General features: G+C 38.5%; 1 protein-coding gene and 1 non-coding gene across 2 annotated transcripts in view; one reads left to right on the top strand and one right to left on the bottom strand.

Annotated features, from left to right (window-relative positions):
- SLC25A16 (solute carrier family 25 member 16) overlaps positions 1-7,417 on the bottom strand; it is a 29,388-nt gene extending 21,971 nt beyond the window's left edge. Inside the window, exons 1-2 of the mRNA XM_019731893.3 lie at positions 7,164-7,417; positions 3,514-3,606 (exon numbers count right to left, since the gene is read on the bottom strand). Of these exons, the coding sequence (XP_019587452.3) occupies positions 3,514-3,606; positions 7,164-7,287 (217 nt within the window). The 5' untranslated portion in view covers positions 7,288-7,417. The remainder of the gene's footprint in view (positions 1-3,513; positions 3,607-7,163) is intronic.
- A 4,708-nt stretch (positions 7,418-12,125) lies between these two features.
- Positions 12,126-12,229, top strand: LOC141572985 (small nucleolar RNA U13). Its single transcript, XR_012498573.2, has one exon. It is a non-coding gene; the product is annotated as a small nucleolar RNA U13 (small nucleolar RNA).
- Positions 12,230-19,984: the final 7,755 nt, after the last annotated feature.

Here is a 19,984-nt window from a genome sequence, read left to right on the forward strand (position 1 = left end):
GGCAAAGGTTAAGCCCTGTTTAATTTGACTCAAATGTGTTTAAAATGATTTAAGGGTAATCAAATTGAGAACAATGGCTACCTAGTAGGGACAGAAAGGCCTATGGCAGGGACGTACAGAGGAGGTTTCAATGTGCTGATGTTTATTTCTGAATCTCTGTGTGGGTCCACATGTTTATTATTTTTATTATTTATCATTCTTTGAAACTCTTTGATTATCACAAACATTTTAAGATAAACCATTAGGACAACTGAAACAGATACAGTACTTTCAAAAAAGGAAATCCAGGAAACGAAGGAGGGGGTGCGACATGAGATCACAATGAACAAAAAAACGTAAAATAAGAATGTAAGTAACTCAATGATTGCAAAAATCTAAATGACAAATCCCTCTATTAAAAGCCAAGATACTCAAATTCTGTTAAGAAGTCATATTTAACTATACATATGCTTTTTACAAAAATCTTAGCTAAAACAAAATAAAGAGAAAGACAAACAGATGAAAAATGGATGTTGAATGTTTTCAAATGGCCTTTAAAGATCCACTGAGACAACTGTATTTTTTTTTCCTTCAACCTACAGTCTGTACTATTTTTACTTTGGGAAATGAATTGAAATTTTGTTTTATTTTAATATTCTTTTTCCATTACAATTGACATACAAATATTACTTTCAGGTGTACAACATAATGATTAGATATTTATAGTGATCGCCCTGATATATCTAATACCCATCTGACACCATACATAGTTATTAGAGGTTTTCTTTCTGACATAACACTGGACCAATTTTTGCAAATGTTACAAAAATGTTTGGAAAGACTATGTATTCTCTGTAGGGTGCAAAGTCCCCTATGTATCTGTTATATCAAGTTTATGTGTATTTAAATCCTTCTCCGTATCTTTACTTACTTTATCAAACTGGGGTTAGAAGGAACTAACATCTGGTAAAATATAAGCATGTGCTTATGTATGTATACATTAGCTCTAAAAGGAAGTGGAAGAAACTTGTAAAAATGTTTGATTCCAAAGAGGGGAATAAGTGAGGGAGACATTCGCTTTTGTAATTATTGAATTATGAGCTTGTGAAAATACTATATATTGAAAAAATAAAAATAAATAAATAAAATGTAAAAGCAACAAAGTTAAAAGTAAAGACTTTTAAGAATCGTATTATGATTTATCTACCAAAAATATTACATTTGATTCTATAAAGCTAAATGGAGGTAAAAGATTTATAACATATTACAGGCAAAAATTCTTGTTTTTGTTTTTGTTTTTGTTTTTAGGAAAAAATTCTTTACACTAACATTGTAAGTTGGGGGAAGGAGAAATTCTAATTACCATACTCCTTCCTTTTCATTCGGCCACAATAATTTGATTCAAAATAAAAAGTAGTTTTGTCTGAAATTGATATTACATAATATTGAATGTCAACTGCATTTGATAAGTAAAAAATAAATTAAAAAGCAAACAAAAAAAGCAGTTTTTGATGCCTTTGGAAGTAATGTCACACATTTTTTTAAAAGAAGCTGAAGCGGAGGTTTTATTCAATAGCACATCTTCATCTTTAATTTGACTATGAAAATTCATGTTTAAAAAAGTAAAATTTTAAAAACTATCTTATGCATACATATAAAAAGTGAGGTACCTAGAATAAAATGTCCAAAAACATTTTTCAAATAAAAAGCCAACAATGACTTTTTTGTTTTTGGCTTATATATTTTAAAGATACACGAAACTCCAATACTGCACCAATAGTTCATTGTTGCCCTCCAGGAATTCCATTTCAAATTTTGCATGCCTTGTAGGGTACACTGTAACCCATGGCATGCAGCCCTGTAGAGCGTGAAATCTAATGTGAATATGTCATCTAATGATTACAAATCAGGCAACAAAACAACATACATCAGCATGGGGAGGAGGTTAAAGTAATAAAACAATCCTGTTCAGACATTCATATGTTGAGCTATTGTAAAGCACCCCAAGATATTGGGTAATATAATTCATCTCCTTTTCACCCTCAATTGAGATAACAAAAGAAAATCATTTCCTTCCTTTCCAGTTTTACATAATCTCTCAATAAGTTCAAAGGTCTGATTCTTTCTATACATGAGCAGTACACTGTGAAGATATACAATTCATTGCTGGACACAGAGATGGTAGCAATGTTTTCTTTCAATTTTAAGTATAGACTTAGTACTAAAAATATTGAGAAGAAAATGAGATACAATTAATATATAACATAAATATCCATTCCATTTTTTGAGAAAAATCACATTTAAAAATCCAATTGAAAAAACAATTGATTCTTATTCACTCTGTTAACCATCTTTCTTATACAGTGATGCTACATAGATCATGCAGAGCACACATCATTCATATCTATTGAAGCATGAAACTGTAAAGCAATGGAGTGTGTGCTATGAGTTCATTCCCTCAACCTAATTTTTTTCTTGGTCTCTGTCCACATTAACTTTTTTATTTTAAACCTTTTTCCCTCTAATTGAAAAAGTAACATATGCTCAACACATATTACAAATCAGCTTAGAGGAAATAATTTCCTCTAATCTCACCACTGAAAATTACCACTCATGTTTGTCTAAATACATGTTTACTTCTATAAAATGCTATATGATTCAACCATTTTGTAATATTTTTTTCACTTAACTAATACATTATGAACATGGTTCCTAGTTAATATTCTTTTACAATTTTCTGTGATTGCAAAATAGTCTATAATATGGACTTATTTATTTATGTAAATAATATTTATTATTTAACTTAGCCAATTCCCTATTATTAAATGTTTTGGTGTTTTTCAGTAACATTAATAATACTTTGATTATTCTATATATACATCTTTGAGCATGTTTCTGATTAATACTTCCTCAAAAATACCTTCCTAAAACTATAGTGCAAGGCCAAAGAGTATGTATCTTTTTGATGCATATTACCAAAATGCTCTCCAAAAGGGCTACAAAAAATTCTTACTCCCACCAATGATCTATTATTAATGTCCATGTTAATTAAATGGCTGACTTTTATGTTTGTAAGGAACTAAGGGCTTGATTTTTTTTTTTAACAGTGTAAGTTGACCTATATATACTAATTGCATTGGATTCTGCTTGCACTAATATTTCTAGAATGCATGTTTAACTAAATGTTTAAAAGAATAAACTTTATCTCCATCACTGATTAGATTGTTTTTAAAAATCAGACCTAGCTGTTAATGTGTGTCTGTCAAGGATGTGACACATTAATTCCAATAAACAAATAGTACATACTTCAATGATTTGAAGATTTTGCTTTAGAGGATATCGGTACCCGAAAATGATAATGTATAACCACTAGTTCAAACGAAAATATTAAAATGCATAAGAGATACATCCCTTGCAAAATCTGACCCCAAACTTGAACTCTTTTTTGTGTCCTCTTTCTACTATAATTCAAAACTGGAAACCAAGATAGATAATATTTTCATTCATTTGTAGCTTTAGCATCTATTTACTCACCTAAATGTTTATAGTGATGATTGTGAGCTTGTAACAAAACCTTTACTCGATCCAAAGGAGCAACTGTTGTTTTAGCACAGCATCCGGCAATACCTAAAAAAATTTTAAGAGGTCAGGAAGATATCGCATACCATTTCTTTCCAATGGAAATCATTATTTGTTCAGCCAACACACTCTGTGATGTCTAATTTAGTCTCCACAGGTAGAACTATCCCGTAGAAGGAATATGCAGATGATTGGCCCTTATTCCCTGTAACTTAATCCTTGAACATGTCATACTTGAATGTAAATCTGCCTCCTAATACCCGATGAACACTGGGAATCTTGTTAGATGTGTTTATGGAGACAGACATTTGAAGGTATTTGCTCAACTGCAAGTCTCTGTTTGAAGTAACCTCCTCTTCTGCATAACTTTTGCATTGAAACAATCAACTTTTACCCAAAAATTCAGTCATTCATTCATTCATACATTCAGCAATTAGGTATTTGGTCCCTACCATTTGCCACTGTGCAGACACGTGGATGACAGTAAAGTGCATACATACAGGCCAGGCCTATTAGCTTGGCATACTTCTAAGGCGATAATATATACAGACTTTTTGCTATGTTGTTTGTGTCCCCCTCAAAATTCTTATGTTGAAAACTAATTCCCAATGTGATGGTATTTAGAGGTAGGGATTTTAGGAGGTGATTAGGTCATGAGGGCAGAGACCTCATGGAGGGGATTAGGGCTCTTATAAATGAGGCTCCAGAGAGACCCCTGACCCTTTCCACCTTGTGAAAACACAGCAAGAAGGTGCTATCTGTGAGGAAGCAAGTCCTCATCAGACACTAAATCTGCTGGTACCACGATCTTCAACTTCCCAGGTTCCAGAACTATGAAAAGTAACTGTTCATTGTTTATAAGCCACCCAGATTATGGTATTTTTATTATAGCAGCCCAAATGAGCTAAGGCACTTTTGTAAAGTACCTTACATGTAGAAATGTTCCTTGACTTATGATAGAGTTACATCCCGATAAACCCATCATAAATTGAAAATGTTGTAAGTTGAAAATGTATTTAAATTAAGGGTGAATTTTGATAATAAATGATACCTAAACGATACTGTAATCAATAAATGATACCTTAATGAAGATGATTTTAAAACAAAAAACTATGTAAAGAAAAAATTATGCAAGCTTCTAAAAAATAAACAGCTTAATCAAGATTCCTTTGCAGTTTCTGATACTTGGTGTCTCCAATTCTTTTCCTCTTTTTAATGATTTCATGTAGTAACTAACTGTAAGATACACAGGAAAACATGCACAAATCATAAATATGCCACTTAATGAATTACTGCAAGGTGAATACAACCACGTAAGGACCAAATCAAGAAATGGAACATTACCAGCCTCCCAGAAGTCCTTCTTGTGCTCCAAAATCACTATTTGCCCTTCCTTCTTAGAGACAACCAATCAGCCTTCTGACTTCTAACAACATGGACTTAGTTTTGACTCTTTTTGAACTTTATGCAAATAAAATCACACAGTATGGCTTGTCTTGTGTCTGGTTTCTTCTGTTCAATATTATGCTTGTGAGATTCATCCACATTGTTGCCTGTGACAGGAATTTATTCATTTTCAGTGCTGCATAGTATTTCACTGTATCATATTATATCATATTTTGGTTATATAGTCTAGCATTGATGGGCATTTAAGTTGCTTCTGGTTTGGGGCTACCATGAATATTGCAGTCGTGAACAGAAGTATATATGTTGGTATATACCTAGGAGTGGAACTGCTGGAACATACGGCATACAAACATTCGGCTTCATAGACAACTGCTTAACTAGTTCTCCAAAGTGGTTGTACCAATTGACATTACTATTAGCAGCATAGGAGAGTCCTAGTTGCTATCCTTGCCTACAAGTACCATGACTCTATTTCAATGACTAGTCAACATCACAAAATGTAACATGTCCAAAACTCATCTCCTTTCCCCCACCACCATCATGAAAATTGCTCCAACTACAGCCTTCCCATTTCAGTCAATGAGAGCTTCATCCTTTCAGCTGCTCAGACCAAACAGCCACCCTTCACCCCTCTTCCTTACCCCATCTATTATCTGTGAGAAAATCCTGTTCGTTCTATCTGTACCAGATAATCACAGTTTTTCACCACCTCTCCTGTTACTGACCTGATCCAAGCTACCATCCACCATCTGAATTATTTCAACAACCTCCAAATTGGTCTCCTTGCTTCCCATATTTACCCCCCTACACTGATTCTCACAAAAAGCCAAAGTGATCTTTTTGAAATACGTTATATCACATCACTTCTTTGCTCAACACCTGTAATGGCTCCCTACTTCACTCCAAGTAAAAGTCAGACTCTTTACAATGGTATGCAAGGCCCTTCATTTTCTGCCCCTCTTTACCTCTCCAACCTCCTTTCCTTATCAACCACACTTGGCTGCAGTCACACAGGTCTCACTGCTATTCTTTGAACAGACTAGGCCCTCTCCTACTTTGAAGCCTTTGCTTTAGCTTTTCTCTCTGCCTCAAATGCTTCTCCTTAGACATCAACTTGCTGAACTCCCTCACTTCTTCAAGTTTGATCAAGTGTCATCCTTTCAATGAGATTTATTATGACTACTTTATTTAATATGTGCTAATTAGCCTCTCCATTTCCTTGCTTCATTCTCCTTTTTATTTCTTCCAATTGCATTCATCACCCTCTAACATTATATAACTGACTTTTGCATTTTGTTTGTTGTCTCTCTCCCCACAACTCCCCAACCAATGTAAACTCCGGGATCCTTGTTTTGTTCCCTGATGTACATGGAGCATGTAGCAGGCACATAGCAGGCATTCAAATATTCCTGGTGTAAATGAATGAATGTCCTTTTTATCAGAACAAAATAATTAAGTTCTTTAATACTACCTCAGCATACAGATACTATCTTTCTACAAGTCCTCATATATGGAATTTTTTAAAATTCCCAGCCTTAACAAATAATTAAGTGATGACAACCCAGACAATCAACTGAGAAAGGGTAGAGAGTAAAACACCTCTTTATGGGAAGGCAGAGAGAATGTCTAAGAGAATACTAGCCTTCTGGCCCTACAGTCACACCAGTAGTAGTCACACCAGCTATCTGTCAAGTAGCTGTGGCGGAGTTTACTAGAATTACTGGAACCAGTTTTAGTTGTAGACAGTTTTGAATAATTTCCCAGTCATGTTTAAAAAGTTAAACTCCAATATTTGTTTTCTTTTAAGTAAACAACGCAATCCAATTCTACAATCGGTCACCGATGGTCTTTATAAAGGAAAGTGGTGCCCAGCATGTTTCACTGAAGCTCTGGGGTCTTTGTAAGAGACTCCCCCTTTTCTCTGCCATCCAACCCTGAAGAATGGGTGCCTGGTTCAGCCCTCGCACCTCCCAGACGCCCCACGACCGTTCGAGGCCCTTTCTCTCCAGGATCCTGCTTTCACTAGCCAAGTGATTATGAATTAGAGAAAGGTGACAGTAGGTCAAGATAGACATCATCTGGCTGAGCACTGAAGCAGCCATTGTCCAAGACTGTCATCGCGGCCGCTTGCAACCGACCTGCCCCAGGTCCTGCCCCGCCACCCCGAGCGCGACCGGGTATTCTCCGCCGACACCCACCTCCGGCCAGGAAGGAACGCAGCCAATAGAAGTCTCGGCGGGTAGCGGATCCTCCGGCTCCTGCGGCCTGCGGCATCGCGGGAGGGGGGTCCGCGGCTGCCAGGGCCGCCGCCGCCGCCGCCATCAGGACCAGAGCCGCGTCGGGAGCTTTAGTTGCTAATTTACAAATCACGGGCCGGAGCCGCGGCCATCGCTGGCTGTGACAGGGCACCCACCGCCGCGCGGGCGGGGCGGAGTAACCCGGGGCGGCGCGGCGCGGCGCCGGCTGATGACGTAATCAGGGGCGGGGCCGGGCCAAGGCCCCAGGCCCGAGCCGCTCGGTCTCGTCGTCCCCCAGCCAGCGTCACCCCACGTGCCTACTCCAGGCTTCGCTTTCAGGCCCCTTGTGTTCACAGACAAGAAGCGAAGGTGCCTGCAAAACCCACTAACTCAGAGAGCTCATCCCGGTTCATTATCCTGTTTGGACAGTTGACCTGTAACTGCCCATAGGGTTGTCTTCTGACTTCCCTAAAATGAACCCTTTGCAGAACCAAACTTTGGTTCTTCACTCTTTCCAGGAACCTCTGATATTGCACCATCTCCCACCAACTCAGTCTTGTCTTCTCAGAGCTTCTCATTGAACCTCAATTTCTCCCCACCCTAATCCCCTACACCTAAGCTTTCACTCCACCCCACCACCTCTGCCAAAGAAATATTGCTAAAGCAGATTTCTTCTTTCTTTGGAGCCCTAAGATACTTCTGCCTCGTCAGAACTTTCTGAATGTATGCCTTCTGCTTAGCTCTGTTTCCCACCGACCTCAAGTCTCTGCCCTAAACTCAGAAACTCCCAGTTTCTTCTTCCTGGCCCATTGTATTCCAAGACTTTACTTCTTAACCACCCTAAAGGGGCACTGTTTTCTTACTGTGAGCCCTGCATCCCTTGCAGCCTGGGCAAAATTCATTGCTAGTCTTTTTTTTTTTTTTTTTTTTTTTTTTTAACAGAATCTGCATTTTTTTTTTTTTTTTTTTTTATTGGGGAAGGGGAACAGGACTTTATTGGGGAACAATGGTCAAATTGTTGTCCTTTCAATCTTAGTTGTGGAGGGTTCTGTTCAGCTTCAAGTTGTTGTTCTTTCAGTCTTAGTTGTGGAGGGCGCAGCTCAGCTCCAGGTCCAGTTGCCGTTGCTAGTTGCAGGGGGCACAGCCCACCATCCCTTGTGGGAGTCGAGGAATTGAACTGGCAACCTTGTGGTTGAGAGCCCATGCTCCAACCAACAACTGAGCCATCCGGGAGGCAGCTCAGCTCAAGGTGCTGTGTTCAATCTTAGTTGCAGGGGGCAGAGCCCACCATCCCTTGCGGGACTCGAGGAATTGAACTGGCAACCTTTGTGGTTGAGAGCCCACTGGCCCATGTGGGAATCGAACCGGCAGCCTTCGGAGTTAGGAGCACGGAGCTCTAACCGCCTGAGCCACCAGGCCGGCCCCATTGCTAGTCTTTGTAGCCAAAGTTGTTCTGAATTTTTATCCTCTTTCAAAGATTATTATAATTCTCCACAATTCTTACACAAACCTGTTACTGACACTGGTCTCCTCTTTTTCTTTCTATGGATATGCTTCTGCAAGGTATTTCTAGCCACAGTTCATCACTAATGATGAGTCCAGAGTTCAAGTTTATTTTTCCCCATGTTCCCAATTTTAAATTTCTACCAGAAAATATAGACCCATATATCATTATTTCTATTTTATATGTCTAATGTGAAGAATCGATGGCACCGGAAATGGGGATGGTTGCACACATTATGAATGTAATTAATGCTACTGAATTGTACACTTAAAAATGGTTTAAATGGTAAATTATATATGAAGTATATTTTATCACAATAGACAATACAAAGAAAAAGCTCCCTAGGGTTTTTCATGTTACAACAAAATAGAAATGTCTCTATTTTCATATTATATAACTAGTAAAACAGGCCCAGTTCCTAGTGCTAATACGTATTTTTCTCCTACCCTACAGGCTGTACTGCTACACCTCTTCTCATCCATCTCCATTCCCAACACAATGCACCTTACAGGTTTAATTTATCATTTAATGGCCCACCTCTGTAATTCAATCCAGATCAAGGATGAAAAGTTAATATAGATGATAAGATCCGAGTATTTCTTCTCTATCTACTCAGCTGGTTACTACTAACCTGCCCAACCTACAAATGTTATAGTGTCCCAGGGTTTCACCTGTGGGTCTTTTCTATAATTACGCTTACTCTTGGAGATCTCACCCAACTTCACACTATCTATATAATGCTGACTCCCAGTCTCCAGCCCTTCCTACCCCTACCCTAACTCCACTGGTTCGTATTTCTAAAATCTCCACCTGTATATCTATTATAATTGGTATCTATTTATCCTATCCAGAAATAATGTTCTCATCTTCCTTTGCAAATATGCTACTCCTGCAGCCTTCCCTCATTTATTAACTAGCAACTCCATTCTCAGTCTATAAACCTCGATTAATTTCCTAATTAGTCTCCCTGCCTCCTCATGCTCCCTACTGTCTATTCTCAACATGGCAGCCAAAGCAAACCGTTAAAACCTGAAATAAATTTTGCCATTTTTTTATCCCAAAACCCTCCAATGACTTTACATGTCACTTAGAGAAGTTCTTACAATGCTTTACTGGTTTCCTTTTATATCTCTGATCTCAACTCCTAGGAATCCCTTCAGTCACACTGGCTTCTTTGTTCCTCATAAATACCAGGCAAGCTTCCCTCAGGGCCTTTGCTCATGCTGTTCTTTCTGCTTCTACTGCTTTTCCCCTAGATAGTCCATGTAATTTCCTCCTTTCCCCCCCTCCTTTAGGTATTTATACAAACATCATCTTTTCAGGGAGGCCTTCCCTGGCTGTTACCCCCCATTCCAACCTCATCCCTGCAAAAACTCACTCTCTTGTTTCTGTGCTTTAATTTTAATTTTTTGCACAGCACTTTCAGAATTACACACACACACACACACACACACACACACACACACACTCACATACACATGATTTATATAGAAAATATTTTTATTACCAGTCCCTCCCCACCCCCAGAATGTAAGTTCCATGAAGGTAAGGATTATCTGTTTTGTTCATTGGATATGTCATTTGACACTGAATAGATAATAAATTATGGTGGATCTACTTGAAAATCAATCCTTTTTATCTCTGTCTTTCATTTTTAGGATAGCAGCTACTAGCCAAAGGCTAAAGAAGTAGAGAAAAAACAATCCCCTCTCAAAGAATGTACTATTTCGTGGGATGAATATGAACCTAACAGTAAAAATAAATGTATTACACAAGTAAAAAGTGGGGATTCAGAGGAAAGGCAGATCATATTTGTCAGTGGTCATCAGGGTAAGAGGTAACTGAACTGTCCTTTGACATGGCTAAGCATGGGCCAAGGCACACACACACAGAGAGAGAGAAAGAGAGAGAGAAATTCAACATGTTCAAAGAACAAAGAATAGTCCAGTTTGTCTGTCTTAAGATCCTTAGCCCCTCTTTATGATTCCCCAACACTTGTATGGCAGACCACTGACCAATAATGTTAGAGAAGTAGGGCAAGGTTATATCATGAACAGTTTTAATCTTGGGCTAAAGAGTTTGGATTTAATTCAGTGGATGATAAGAAACTGGTGACAGCTATGTTTTAGAAAAATTAATCTGGGAGAGATGAATAGGATGATTGAGAAGGCAGACGATGGATCTGACCGCAAGGAAGCGGTTTTAAAGCTTTTTGCAATAATCCTGGCAAGAGGGCTGGTGCAAACCTGAAAACACAGTGATTAGAAGAGAAATGGAGGAGACAGCACCTGCTGGGCTTGCTAAGATGTGAAGAGCAAGGCACAGGAAATGTCAACGTTGCTGCAAAGATTTTTACTAGGATGGTTAAGAGTCTTGATGATAGCAGCATTAACAGGATAGGTAAAACAGAAAGAGGAACTGGTTTAAGGTACAGAAAGGGGTTAGGGATGTTGGCACAAACTGTACAGACGATAACATACAAAAGCACGTAAGGACAAAGGTTTGGCAAAGGTTACTTTAAATACAGATAATATATCGGGCGGCTGGATGGCTCAGTTGGTTAGAGTGTGAGCTCTCAACAACAAGGTTGCCAGTTCAATTCCCCTCATGGGATAGTGGGCTGCGCCCCCTGCAACTAAGATTGAAAATAGCGACTGGACTTGGAGCTGAGCTGCGCCCTCCACAACTAGATTGAAGGACAATGACTGATGGGTCCTGGAAAAACACACTATTCCCCAATTAAAAAAAAATTTTATATATAGATAGATAAAACATGAATACCATATAGATTATAAGCTTTCTTTGAAAGCTTCTCCCCTCCCCCACACATACCCCCACATTTCATGAAACATGGAGGAATTGGTGTGCCATTTTAATAAACATTGTCATGGACCTTAACTATCTTCAAGTCTTCTAGACTTCTATTAGGTAGTCTCTTTTTAGACCACAGATTATTAACTTTGATTTACTTATGTTTATCAGAAATAAGCATCATATATCACAAATGCTTTGCTAATTTCAATAACTCTGTAGTCATCTATAATTTATTCCATATATAGCACAGAATAGTTCCTTTATATAGTTGTAATTTTTAAAAGCATACTTAGGTTATATTTTTGACTGTAGGTAATTAGATCTTAATGAATTGCATAAGTAAACATAATTTTTACTATTTTTGAATCTAGAAATAATATTAGATATTCCTAAGTTGTGACATCAAATTTCCATGGCTAGTGTGCAATAGGCAGATGGGACATTTGTGAAGATGAGATAAAGGTTACTCAGGAAAACAAAGATTATAGAAAATTGCTTCCTGTTTCTTATTTATTTTAGCTTTACTAATCTAGTATTTAAAAAATAAAAACTGATATTTTCTCATCAAGTCATTTTTCACAGTCCATCAAATCTGTACATTAAGGATCCTTTTGTAGTTCATAAGTGTGATGATTGGGCGTTCATGCTTTTGCGCAAAATGTGCCTCCCACAAACCTTGTTACGACATTGGCACATTATCCGTCTGACGTGAAAAAAAAAAATCTGTACATTAATTTTCTAACAACAACAACAACAACAAAAATTTTCTAACAACAGAGCGTAGTGAGAAAGAACAGAAACATTGTATGTCTGCTTCTTGACTTGGTAGATAGTGATTATAAGAACTTACTAAATATCTGCTCTTCAGTGTCTTTTAGGGATGTGGAATCCCCTATATTATTTACTTTATTTTATTTTATGTTTTTATTTATTTAATTTAAAAAATTTTTCAATTACAGTTGGCATTCAATATTATATTAGTTTCAGGTTTACAGCACAGTGGTTAGACATTTATATAACTTACAAAGTGATCTCCCTTACACCATACATAGCTGTTACAATATTATTGACTATGTTCCCTATGCTGTACTTTACATCCCCATGACTATTTTGTAATTACCAATTTGTACTTCTTAATCCCTTCTCCTTTTCCACCCAGCACCAAACCCCCTTCCATCTGGCAACCATCAGTTTGTTTGTTTGTTTTACTCTTTAGATTCCATCTATAAGTGAAATCATATGACATTTGTCTTTCTCTGTCTTACTTATTTCACTTAGCATAATACCCTCTAGGTCCATCCATGTTGTCACAAACGGTAAGATTTCATTCTTTTTTATGGCCAAGTAATATTCCATTGGATATATGTACCACATCTTCTTTATCCAATCATCTATCAATGGATATCTAGATTGCTTCCATGTCTTGCCTATTGTAAATAATGCTGCAATGAACATAGGAATGCATGTATCTCTTTGAATTAGTGTTTTGGATTTCTTTGGATAAATACCCAGAAGTGGGATTGCTGGGTCATATGGTAGCCCTATTTTTAGTTTTTGATCTTCAGTTTCTTATCTGTAAAATATGGGTGATCCCTCCCCCCACCCCAGATATGACATGAATGTCAAATAAGATCATTTAGGCATAGTACCTACCACTGTTCTCAGCACATAGTAGGTGTCATTTTCCTCTTACTTCCTTAGTATGTGCACCCCTATATCTGAAGAGCAGATTATTATTTATTCAGTCCATAAACATTTACTATCTACCTACTATGTGCCAAGCATTATGTTAGATGATCAAGATATAAAAATGAATGAAATAAAATTTCTTTTAAAACTTTCATAAGAGAGGAGGCAGCTATAAAAAGGTAAATACAATTTGTCAGTTATCCATCCTAAATTAGGGGTGTGCATGGATTACTGTAAGGTACAAACGGGAAAAACCAGTTCTATGGGAAGGGTGGGGAGTTTAGGAAAAGCTTGGGACTTGAGCTGAGACTTAAAATATGAGTAAGAGTTTTCCAGGCAGTTATGGGAGAAAGAATGTTTCAGAAGAAGAACTGCACCTTAAGAGAGGCATTTGACCAAAACAAGACGGTTAGAGACGGTTTCCCTAAGGAAGTGGTGCTTGAAGCCAGAGGTGAAGGATGAGTAGGGCTTAACTGAGAAAAGGTGGAAGAAAAAGCATTCCAGGAAAAGGAAACAGAGCCTATGGTGGGAGAGCTCAGTGTCTTCAAGGGTATGATCACAGCCTTGAACGCATTACCACACTCGGTTCTTCAAGGCTCGAGAATTCAGATGCCTTCCAGAGATCAGGCAGGTCACCCACATTGACAAATGTGTAAGACAGTAGAAGGAGCTACTAGACTGGAAAGCTGTAGAAGTCCTTGCCTGCCTCAAATGAAACCTGTCTGCAAATGAAATTTACGGGTTTACAAGAGCAGAATTATTTGTTTGTAAGTTCAGAAGAAAGGTGTTGTGGCTAGAGTGGGAAGAACTAGATTTGTGATATAAGATGAAATAGAGAAACAGTCAAGTGTTACGGCCACTGGTAGCCACTGTAGGAGTCTTGTCATTTTCCTAAAAGCAACATGAAGCCAGTGTTAAGCTATGGTTGACATAATCAGGTGTATGTTTTAAAAAGGTCATTCTGTCCATGGCTGGATAATGGAATAGGGACAAAAGTGGACATGAGTAGACTGTGGTAAGATGTGGCACTCAGTCTAGAGTAAAAGCCATGGGAATAGAGGGAAGTGGATGGATTTGAGACACACTGAAGTGAGAAAAATGGATGAGACTGGTGATGGATTCAGTAAGGGGACTGGGGAAAGAGATGTCAAGGATAATCCCTAGGCTCTTGGTTAACGTACCTGGGTGGATTAATTGAGGCAGGGATCTCTGGAAGAGGATCAGTTTGTTGTTTCAGGGTGGGGTGGAAGGACAGGAGAGAGGATGAGTTGCTTGTTTGAAATATATTGAGTCTTGGAGATATCCAAGAGGAGATATTAAAGTACTGAATATATAAGGAGCAGCCTGGGCTGAAGAAGCTGTATAACATTAGTAAGTCAAGGCCAAGGAGAAAGAAAGAATCTAGAACTCTGCCTTGAGAAACTGAAACACTAAATAGCTAGTTAGAGAATGATGAGCTGGCAAAGGAGAGGAGAAGGAATAGCTAGAGATGTGGGGGGAAAACAAAATTTAAAGAAGCCAATGAACACGAGTGTTTTAAGAATAATGTGGTATTGGATGTGTTGCGTTTCAAAGGTCAATGAAGGATCTAAATCGAAATCACCTGGAGCTCAAAAATGGACTTAGGCTAGTGTGGGGACAGAGCCCCAGAAAGTAGTTTACAGGCTCTCAGCCTCACGTGGAGGAGTGCTGGCTCGGGTAGTAGATGGCCGTCAGCTGTGGCTGATTGGCCGTCAGCTGTAGCCAGTTAGCCAATTAGCCGCTAATATAACTGCTGTGGCTACGCTAGGGAGGAAGAGAGGGAGAATGGGGGCTAGCAAGAAGATGGCGGCTGGGCTGGCAAGCGTGGATGGCGGTTTGCGGACAGTGTGGATCCAGCCTCCAGTGAGAGTATAGTGCCGCCAGAGAGAATATAGTGGTATGACTCCCCCATCTATGGCTCCGTGGGTGTTCCTTTTTGGCCTCACCATATCCTGCGTTCTTATGTGGGGAGTGGGAGCAGAGACCCCGCAGGCCGTCCCACACGACAGCTAGAGAGGTAAACTTGGAAGTTGCATGTAATGTTTTTTTTTAACTTTTATTTATTTTCTAAGTGTGCTTTTCCAGGACCCATCAGCTCCAAGTCAAGCAGCTGTTCCAATCCAGTTGTGGAGGGCACAGCTCACATGGCCCATGCTCTGGATCAAAGGGCAACCCCAGTGCCACGAGCCTCATGCTCTAACCAACTGAGCTAATCAGCCGCCCGGGGAAGTTGCATTTAAGTTCCAACTTAAGTCATGTTTATGTAATGAATAGAGTATAATGTGTAAAGATGGTGCTCAATCAAAAATAGTAATTATTATTCATATACTTAAGTAATAATAACCCTAATGGATTTACTTAGCGTTATTTTTCCCCCAGAAGATAGCACTTTGGAGATATTATCCAATTGCGTCTTTCAGTCAATATTTGGCCTGTCGGCAATATTTATTGAGGCTATTGAAGTATGAGGTCCTATAGAAAGAAGATATTAGGTTGGTGCAAAAGTAATTGCAGTTTTTGCATTTTTTTTTTTTTTTTTTTTTTTAACATTTTAGACCTCAATTACTTTTGCACCAACCTAATAGAAAAGAAGTAGAAGATATGAGTCTTACCCTGAAGTTCTCAGGTAGTCAGGGAAATAAAATGTTGACATATGTAATATTGACGAACAGTGTCAAAATTAAATATCAGTGTGTACAAATTAATAAAGTTCAACACTATTCTCCATGAGTACTGAGGAGAGGTTTTCTGTGTTTGGTGGGATTTTTCAAGAACAATTTTCTAGAGGAATTGAGTTGTCAGTGGATTTTAAATAACAGAATTCTAGAGATGGCAAAGGCCTTAGAAATCTTTAAGGCAATGACAAGTGTATATATATATATATATATATATATATATATATATATATATATATATATATATATATTTTTTTTTTTTTTTTTAAGGAGGGCACAGCTCACAGTGGCCCATGTGGGGATCAAACTGGCAACCTTGGTGTTATCAGCACCACACTCTAACCAACTGAGTTAACTGGCCACGCAGCAATGACAAATATTTTTGAAAGTCTTTTTAAATACAAGGGGAGAGGATTTGAAAGGGACCCACAGAGCCCCTATGTGGGCCTATCTTAGGTGCTTCACATCTGCTGTCATGTTTAAAATATTGTGATACTGTGACGTTTACCAAGAAATTAGCCTCATTTGTGCAAACATATAGAATTGCATAATTGCAGTTACAGAGTTTAGATAGGACCTCAGAGAGGCATTAAACAACAATTTCTTGAGTTACTGGGTGTCTGCTATGTGTAAAGTTCTGAGCTAAGCACAGGGAATATAAAAATGAAAAATAAGCCCTTTGAGGGGCATGCAGTTTGGTAACTGGAGTAGAGTGTGTGAGAAATGCTATGACAGAGACATAAGAATGCTGCAGAAGCATTGTCGAGAGAGCTATAAAGCTCCTAATTCTGCCTGTGTAATTATGTGAGGTTTCACAGACAAGAGCTTTGTGAGCTGGGTTTTGAGGGATGAGGATAAGTTCGCCAGGCTGACAAGAATAAGAGTAATAGGAGGAAAGAAAGGACAGAATAAGAGGGAAAAGGACATCCCAGGCAGACGTGTATCTGTCTCAAACTTTCTATGCCCTCTGTTCATAAAGCAGGAGAAAAGATGTTTGTTAAGAGAGACTCACCAGGTAATTTAAATAGCTTTAAATTAATTCTTAGTGGAGAGGAAGGAAATGTCCATAAATAATTCAGTCAGTTGTTTTGAAAGTGCCTACTATGTGGAGGTTACCGTGTATGACCTAAAAAGAAGCATCAGAGTGGAGCAGGTTCCAGCATGTCTCAGGTGAAAAATGAAAGGAAAACAGATCAGGAACACAGCGCATGGCTTTGGAGGTTAGAGATAATGGCTGGAGTTACAGAGCAAAGCCTTCAGGGCTGGACGGTCAGCCTTGGAAGTCTTCTGCTGGACCAGGAGGCCTAAAATGCTTGCAGTGCCAGGAGGGCTCTGAAGAAGGGAGCAGTCAGAGAGAGAAGGTGGTGGAAGCATTTTGATTGGACATATAAGGGGAGAACCACAATGGCTTATAGGTATCACAGGATTCCCAGGAGGAGCCATTTCAAGATGAAGGGGGTGGGGGGGAAGGAGAATGAAGCTATGCTGTGAATATAATCTCAGGACAGGGGTCAGTGGACTCAGGAATAAATAGATACAGGAACAAGAAATAGCAAGATGTAGAATTTGTCAATGAAAGAAATAGATGGGAGAGCAAGGTCAAACAAAGGGGTGACCTGGGCATGATAAACATGAAAGACCTCTAGACAGCAGAGAAGTAGGAGCTAAAGAATAGACTGAAGATGCTAGAAAGAAAAGCTCATTAAGGAAGCAAAAACTACTCAAATAAAGTAGCACAGAGATTAAGGGCTCAAGAACACAAGTTAATGGGCAGGCATATAACAGGGAAGAAACTTCAGGTAAAGAATAAATAGTACTGCTGTGGAAGGGAGGGAAAGGTAAATAAGAAATCCATTGCTTGAGGGTCTCTCTTGATAGCCTGGGCTAGGAGTAGCTTTTGAGGTAAGCAAAATGAAGAATTAGGACAGATACCAAGGCAGGAAAAGGCTAAAAGCTCCCAAAGTAGGGTTTGTTGAGAAGCAATGAAGACCTCAGGCGAAAATAAATCAAAACCAAACAAAAAACCAAACACCAAGACCTTAGGCAGATTTAGCTCTTAAGATTTTGAAGCCAGCCAACGCTCCAAAAGAGTCCTGCTGCTTGCAAGCAATTGAGAAAATGGATGGTGCAGATGTAGAGGTCAAGTGGGGGTGCTTCCAAGTTGATTTTGGGAGAGGTGAAGGGGACGATTGAATTAGTAGGTTGGAAAGGTTACCATTGAAATTGCTAGACAAGCCATAAATGGAGAAAATGGCTTCATCTTGTCAGAGGAAGTAGGGAGGGAGTTTGCATTTAAACAGACTCATTTGACCACACCTAGATAGTTCTTGATTTGGGATCTGCTCCTTTGGGAAGCTGACTATAATAATATAAAAGATTTTGTTTCATCATCATAACCAGAATATATCTTCATGCTCCACAGTCACTGTGAAGACATGGTAATTTTTCCACTTCCTTCCAAAACCAATTCTGTCAATCCCAATTTTTTTTCTCCCTCAAAATATCAATTTAATTCCTCTTTCTTCCACCTCCACTGAGGTGTCTTTTGGGTTGTACCTACTATGTGTTATATGTACTCTGTGTATTTAATCTTCAGATTCAATTTAGAAACTTAAGTGAGAAAAAGGCTTTACATCTATGTCCATCAGTAAATTAACCAGTAAATGCTGATTCCTGCTCAGTGCAAATTCTCTGGTAATCCTCTTGCATCTTTTTTACTGAGTTTTTCTTGTTTTCCTGGACTCCTAGCAGAATTGACAGCATTAGATTTTTCCTGTGCTAAAAACTATTACTGCAGCTTTATCTTGCCCAGCTTCCCCTGTTATCTCCCTGGACCATGGAAATTTTGCTATCCCAGGTCATCAAGGGACAAAGAACTCTTTCCTACCTACTAATGTATCATCTATCTGTCTACCTACATGTATCTATCCATCCATCCATCTCTGATCTCCTTATATGAGTTTGAGTCTTCTTCCTTAGATAAGTCTGTCTTCCTTAGTTGTTGCACCATTTATATTGCCAGAATGTATACGGGTTTCTCACCAACACTTAGTATTGTCAAAATTTTAAATGCTTGCCAATGGAGATTATGTTCTTTAGGAGAGAAACTCCTGTGTGTGTGTGTGTGTGTGTGTGTGTGTGTGTGTGTTTGAGGAGAATATATATATTTTTTTCCTAGGGCACTCACTGCCCAGCTTGTTAAGGTAGTTAATAAACAGGGCAGCTAAGATGAAATTAGAGTTATATCCTTAGGAAGTTAGAAAGTACAGTTCAAATACCTATATTATGTGTATTTTCATATCTCTTTTCTACAAAGGTGATTTGAAATAAGAGTGATTCTTGCTTTGTTATTAAGGAAGAATGGGGTAAGGTAGTTATAAGGATAGTGGGAAATTGCTTCAACATTAATTTTTTTGATATTGAAGTCTGGAAAGAATTACACTTTCTTTTTTCTCTTTGGATAGACAACTCAGGTTATTGTTTAGTTTCATGTGACTAGTTAAACCTTTTTCTTTCTATTATAAGTATCAGACAGACCTCTTTTCTGACAGGTTCAGATGGACCTGGTGTTGCTAGGCGCTATATTTAAGAGTCAGATACCAAGGGGGTTTTAAATATTATTGCTAGGCTGACAACTGCCAAATTTGTTTTTCCAAGTCAAACCTCTTTTCCAAACTCAAAATTGTCCTAGAATTGGCCAGTGGGAGCAATCCATTCTTCTTTTTTTTTTTTTTTTTTTTTGATGGGCATTTAGACAGCTTCCAATTTTTTTACTGCTGTGAAGCACAGTGAACTATTTCTGTTGGCAATAGCACTGTCCCACCTTCAGCACCTTTTCCCTCTTTCCTATGCTCAAAATCTCCCCAGCTTCCTCCCTTATCAGATCAATTTAATGATCTGATTGCTATATTTAAAATTGCAACCTTCCCCAGCATTCCCTGTTCTTTCCTACTTTTTCTCCCTCCCTCTGACGACCATCATCTGACACACTATATTTGCTTATTTGCCTTCTTTATTTTCTGCCCCCTCACTCCTACTCCATGATCAAATGCAAGCTCCACAAGTGCAGAGGTTTCACT

The sequence above is a fragment of the Rhinolophus sinicus genome, chromosome 15 (genome assembly GCF_057876585.1).
Source record: "Rhinolophus sinicus isolate RSI-liver-muscle chromosome 15, RSI-T2T, whole genome shotgun sequence".
Lineage (NCBI taxonomy): Eukaryota > Metazoa > Chordata > Mammalia > Chiroptera > Rhinolophidae > Rhinolophus > Rhinolophus sinicus.